This window comes from Echinops telfairi, unplaced genomic scaffold (assembly GCF_000313985.2).
Source record: "Echinops telfairi isolate 266 unplaced genomic scaffold, ASM31398v2 ScPeMD7_31;HRSCAF=116, whole genome shotgun sequence".
NCBI classification, from domain to species: Eukaryota; Metazoa; Chordata; class Mammalia; order Afrosoricida; family Tenrecidae; genus Echinops; species Echinops telfairi.
In genome coordinates this window covers 36,047,041-36,053,632 of record NW_022103928.1, presented here as the reverse complement: position 1 = coordinate 36,053,632, position 6,592 = coordinate 36,047,041, and the positions used below count along the sequence as shown (strand labels likewise).

Below are 6,592 nucleotides of genomic sequence, written 5' to 3'. Positions count from 1 at the left end.
TTCACTCCTCACATCTGCATTGGAGTCTTCCTTCTCTTCACTCCTCACATCTGCATTGGAGTCGTCCTTCTCTTCACTCCTCACATCTGCATTGGAGTCGTCCTTCTCTTCACTCCTCACATCTGCATTGGAGTCTTCCTTAACATCACGTGCTTCCAATTTGTAGGCCATCTCAAGTTTAGTGAAAAAGAGCTTCCATGATACCAAAGCTTCATCATTTAAGAAGCATATTAAAAAACAACAAAAACAAGCCAATTCCCCTGAAATCAAGTTGATTTTTGACTCACAGTGACCTGACAGGACAGACTAGAACTTTCCCCAGGATTTCTACTCCTTAAAAGAGTGAAAAGCCCAGAAACCCACCCGACCAGGCCTAGCCTGTCCTAGAGGGGCCCCAGGAGTCAAAAACAACTTATGCCAATGAGTTCGATTTTAGGTCAACCTTTATGGAAGCAGACTGCCACCTTGTCCTCCCATGGAACAGCTGGTGAGTTTGAACTCTACCGACCTTTTAGTTAGCAGTCAAACACTTAACCATTGGGCCACCAAGGTTCCTGCTAAGTGCATACTCACTTATACTGTGACTGGTCATTGCCGCCGACATCTGGTGATGTTAGCTTCTGTAGTAAAATTCTTATAATACTAATAAAAAAGAGAAAGTTGACCTGCACAAAAAGAGACAACATATTTGGACACAATTTTCTTCTATAGAGAGTTAGGAAATCTCTCTAGGGCCAGGTTGTATGGCAGGGGATTCTGCCGGTGGACCCCAATTCTCTGGTCTTTGTCTTATGGCTAAGAGTCCATCTTCCCTATGCCCCGAGACTGGCCTCAGGTAACTACCCATTTTTTAAAAAGTCCTGCTACTGTCAGTTGGGTCTGGACATCATTGTCTTGTCTGAAGCCACATATTTTATAACCTCAGGTGGCAGCAGCATGAGTAAATTAATTTTGAAATGTGAAAAGGACAAACGGAAACCCAATTTAGACCTACAGTCAGGCAAACTTGGTCAACCCAACCTTGACTACCCCAGAGAACACAGGCATCCTTCTTGGCCCTCTGCTGGCTCCTCCTCCATCAAGAGCTCATTGGTTCCCGAAGGAGGCATCAGGAAATCGAGGGGAATTGAGTTTATATAAGGATTGAGTTAAAACGGTTAGGGCAGCAGTCAAACTCCAGCAAGATTCTTCTCTCAAAAGACCACGTCAAATGGGCTTTTATATGTTTATCTATCTATAGATCTAGCTATCTATTTATCTATCTATATCTAATCTATCTAAAGGCTAAGAGGCTCATTCTCTGCCTAAGTGTACGGCTCAATGACTAATTCACGTTTCAATGCAGAAATTACTTACTATAATGGAAATTACAATGGGTATTCGTATAACCCACCAGGGAATGCTTTTTTCATTTGTATCCCAGCAACTATTGAAAAGAGAAAGAAAATCATGTTACCACTGATTTCATCGAGTAAACCGAGTACACGTAGATAAGTGTGCTGCCCGTGGATTGATCAGTGACACTGAGCCTGCAAAGTAAAACATTCTCTCATCCACCTGCAGAAGCCATGGCATTGGGCTCTGCTACGGTATGCTTTCTGACCTGTTTACTGACTCCGCGATACAGCGCAATTACACTGCGTTTTGAGCGTGACCGCCTGCAGGGTCTACGAGGTTGTAAATCTTCATGGGAGCAGACAGCTTCATCTTTCTATACTTTCCCTACAGCAACACCAGGGCTCCTTACACTGAGCCCTAGCAGTTGATTTTTGTTTAGATTTATTCTTTCCAACACGATGGTCTGCTAATGAAATTAATGAAACCAAAGTAAAAACCGGAAGGCACGGAAAGAAGAGCAACTGACATTTCGTAATCCCTTAATTTGGGTGGAACCCCTAGTCATTCAAATGGCTAATCTGCTCAGCTGCTAGCCAAATGACTGGAAGTTCAAACCCACCCCAAGGAAGACAAGCCTGATGATCTAATCAAAATTCCATCGTTGAAACTCGCACGGAGCACAGTTCTGCTCTGACAACGTTGGTGTGTGTGTGTGTGTGTGTCTCATTGTCCAAGTGAGTTTGATGGCAACTGGTTTTATTTTTGTTAACTTGCATGTCTGGCTAGGTTAAGGTCCATGCTGGTTCCTGCTGCCATCACACACAAAAGGATGTTTTTTGTTTTCCATGAAAATAGAATGTTTCCTCTCAACTGTGAAGTGATTTGTACCTGGACCTTAAACGAAGGTTTAAGCAACATCCCTAGGATAATCCAGGCAGGTGAAGCTAGGACGGCTGGGTCTAGAACTATGTGTTCAATTTTTATTTCATGTAACGGTTGTCTCCAGGAAGCTGTGGGAGACTGTTCATAAAATGCTCCCATTACTCCCACCCCTTTGCAATGTGATTGATGCACCTCTCCACAAGGGGTGGAGTCTCTCAGTCCTTGAATCTTCAATGGAAGGCCCATTTGGAAACCCACTCAGGCTTCTGGTGAACAAGACCCCTGGCAGGCAAGGGACCAAGGGGACACATGAGCCTTCTCAGCTCTGCTGTCCTAGCCAGCCTTATGTCGTGCACTCTGACGTTGACTGTGGATGCATGAAGCGGGGCTGATTGAGACTAGAGGAACCACTCACTGTATGATTGCATGAGCCCCAACAGCCAGGATGCCCAACCATACACTAACTCAACTATACTATGTTAAGTCATCATCTTTTGGGGGGACCTGCTACTCAGAAGTAGACCTGCACAACTTGACACTGCTTTCTGAGAAGGCGGCCATGACACCAGAGTCATCCTGGCAGCCTAAGTCCCTGGGGCTACTGTCCACACAAAGCAGAAAGACACTGGGTTGTGCTCCAGTGGTATTTTCTTCTTCTTTTAAAAAAATCATTTTACTGGAGGCTCTTAAAGCTCTTATCACAATCCATCCATCCATTCATTGTGTCAAGCACATCTGTACATATATTGTCATCATTCTTCTCAAAACATTTTCTTTCTACTTGAGCCCTTGGTATCAGCTCATTTCCCCCTGTCCCTCTCTCACGGACCTTTGATAATCCATAAGTTACTCTTTTTTTGGTATTTTATTCTTAAGACAAAGATATTCATTATAACAATTCTGAGGTAAGCATGCTCCAGCTGGCCATTTTAACTTAGTCTTCAACAGGCTGACTTCTTGAACCTTTTGCTCCAAGTAAACAACCCATTTTATGGCCTATTTTCTTTAGTGAACACTGTCTCTCCTTCCCCTTTTCTGCCTGGCCTATGACAATCAGACCTCTCTCACGTCCCAGCTTTTACGTGAATCTTGCTCCAAATACTTCACCACCAAACGATTCCCCCTGGATCGGAGTTTCAGTGCCTCTCCTCATTTACTGATTGTTCAAGGGCTGCTAAGGTAACTCTTCTATTGGCTGGAATTGCCTCTTGTCCTTCTATCCAGAGAGTAAGTTATCTTTGTTTTACCAAAGGATTGATTATTGTGCAGCACTTCATAAGTATTGCTCGATCTTATCTGAAAGGGAGTGATACTTACCCCGTGTCTTCTAAAAAGATCCTCGTCACAGTCCATGCCACTATGCAGACAGTGGGGATGCCTGTGAAGAGATGCCCCATTATACACAAGTCCTGCACTCAATCAGAATGGACTGTCTTGAAACCAGTATGCATTTTCCTTAACTCAGTACTGCTGAGGAAAATGGCTTTCTGATTAAAACCTTAAGTGGAAATTCTAGTTTAAAGTCCTCATCAATATATACAAGTTGCATCCAAGTTTGATTAAGTAGCAAAGACAATTAAATATGTGTGTGATAACTGAGAGTTCCACAAGGGCTTGAGAAGCATCATTCTATATAGTAAGCATTTTTATTGAAGACCATAAAGTTCAAATGTTTAGAGAAGAGAGATCGTGGTTACTGACATTGTAGCGACCGGGAGGAATTGTCTGTTGGGTTGACCTCTGCACTGCTAATGTGCAGTGTTCGTCAACATTATCCAGTTAAAAGAGGATCCTATTGATTGGTTTGCTCTCCAGGTTTCCCTAGGAGATGGCATGGCATTCCTTCCCCTCCTCTGCCTCCATCTTCTCCCATCAGCATATGCTGGGCTGGGATGAAGGAAGAGGAATAAACAGTTTTGCTACTTGGTAGAATCTCAGGTCACAGTTTGAGTTGAGGGTCAAAAGTGGCCAGGGATGAGAGTTGAAAGCAGTTTTAAAACAGGTTCCAAGTTAAGAGAAATGTAAAGGGCTGGCTGCAGGAAGAACCTAAGCAGTCCTAGCAAAGCTCTTCCCGAAATGCATTCTCCGAGCACAGCAAAGATTGCATTGGTGGGGACAGGAATGAGCAATCTGAGACGTTTGTGAGTGATGGTAGGAGTGGAGGGCAGGGTGAAGAGGAGAGACATCAGACCAGGGTGTCTGGTCCAGGAGTTTGGAGCACAAACCCAAATGCCCAATGCTCAGTGTCACCGGAGCCACAGGTACACACCAGTCCCAGGGAAAGGGGGCCGAAACATGCCTTTGGTAATCCTTACCCCATCCAATCAGAAGATAGACCAGGAAGTGTATGTTTGAGGAGAAGATAACCACAAGGAGGGTGTGGAGGTACAATCCTTCCACTAAGAGCCAATAAAAGTTTGCCATGATGCAGTACTGGAAGAACACCAAACTCAGCTTGCAGCCAACCTGGAATATTACAAACAACAAGAGAATGTGGTCACATTTGGATAAAAAATAGTTTATGGCAGACAGAGCTGCTCTGGTACATAATGCACTCTCATGTTTGTATAAGGAATCAAGGACAAATCAAGGAGCTGTCACCGGAAGGGAAGTGATTAATACAGTGGTGAGGGCGTTTACTGAAAAAAAAAAAAAGTGTTATGTTAGAGGAGGTCCTTTGTATATACACAACACCCAGAAGACTATTTACAGAGTGCTTTGAACTTACTATAAGATAAACATAGGGAGAGAGAGGCAAATGTAAATAACCATCCCTAAGAATAGTGAACGCATAACTTTTGGAGTGAACTGCTGGAAGGTTTTACTAAACATTGAGATTTTAGCACACTTGCCCAACCTCTTTGTTCCCTTCTCTCTACCTGTCTCTATTAGGGGCACCACGCTTCTGTTAAGGGTGGCAGGAGACTAGGCTGAACAATATGATGAGTGTATTTGACATCACGGAACCCTACCTGTGATGACTGTTGAGGCAGCAAATGTTGTTACCTCTTTACCACAGTTAAAGCAATGATTGAAAACAAAAACTGGTTGACAAAGGATATGGAAACACATGAACAATATATGTGGCGATTAACTTCTGTAACATAGATATTAGAGATAAAAGCAAGGACCACAATGATACAATTTGGAAAAGGGCCACAGGGCTGACCGAGATGCTCACCCTCACCAGCAGTCACCGAAACCAGTTAGGTCTCAGGCAGTCGTATGTGCACCCCAGACAGCACGTCTCAGATCATGGCCAATTAGCCTCGCTATTGCTGATGCAGGCGAGAGTATTCTTGCACAGTTCTGATGTACGTGTCAACTGTCAGACTTTTGGAAAGCAATCTAGTAACATATTTATTACAATTTAAAAATAGATACACCCTTTGATCCAACCATTTCACTCTTGCATTCTACCTGACAGGATATTTTTTTCAATTTATTGCAAAATATAACAGAGCTGTTGCAGATCCCAAAGAAACAACTATCATGGATTAGTTGGATTAATTAGCATGGATCTAACATGCTAATAACTTTATAAAACATATCCATGAAATGCAGCATTCAAGGCCCATGCTTTAGGGCACCTTGGCATTTAATTAAGGTATGCGCATTATTTAGGGAATGGTTAAATAAATGATAGAGAATACGCCAGCAAGTCAATTCTCCCTTAAGGCCACTGGATGTATTACAAAGTGGAACCGTCTCACAGGGCTTCCGGGCTGGAACCCTTACAGTCACAGAGTTCAGTTTGCCAGACTTTTCCTCCCAAGTAGCCAGTAGGTGGGCTTGAATTGTCAACCTATAAGTTAGCAGCCAATGAAACTGCTCACCCTAGTTCCTTTGCTATTATGTGACTGTTGAAAGAAAGAAGGAAATAGAGGTAGGCGAGTTGGTGCTGATGGACTTCTGTGGTGAAGCAATAGAGATACAGAAACAGTACATCTTAGTCAGGTGGAGCTCAGCAGATAAACTGTCTAGACCCTCTACAACAAGCCCCTAGAAACCAAGTGGAAAAAGTGTGATGACAACACTACAACCCAGAGCTTCAAAGGATAGGCTAATGTAGATCAACTACTGATGAGAGGAGAGACCGAGTGAAAAGAGCAAGCAAGGTGGCATATGGAACAGTGAACTGCCAATGGGTCTGGCACAGTGTAGCTATTTCGAATTACTAAAAATAGCTTCCCTTTGGGGCAGGAATTTGATAACTGACTTGATGCCTGCTCACTCACCCTGCACAACCTCCCGATGACCAGAGATGTGACAGCTCCCCACTTACTGCACCCCCTTCAGCATCTGGTCAATCCCTTTCCCTCATATCCACGGCCCTGTGGTGCTGAATTTCTTTGCCCCTGCCCCCTCCGGC

At 43.7% G+C, this 6,592-nt stretch overlaps 1 protein-coding gene across 1 annotated transcript in view; it reads right to left on the bottom strand.

The window, feature by feature from the left end:
- Window positions 1-6,592, bottom strand: part of VIPR2 (vasoactive intestinal peptide receptor 2) — a 173,008-nt gene that overhangs the window by 6,874 nt on the left and 159,542 nt on the right. Inside the window, exons 7-10 of the mRNA XM_013004549.2 lie at window positions 4,536-4,686; window positions 3,538-3,598; window positions 1,357-1,426; window positions 574-665 (exon numbers count right to left, since the gene is read on the bottom strand). Of these exons, the coding sequence (XP_012860003.1) occupies window positions 574-665; window positions 1,357-1,426; window positions 3,538-3,598; window positions 4,536-4,686 (374 nt within the window). The remainder of the gene's footprint in view (window positions 1-573; window positions 666-1,356; window positions 1,427-3,537; window positions 3,599-4,535; window positions 4,687-6,592) is intronic.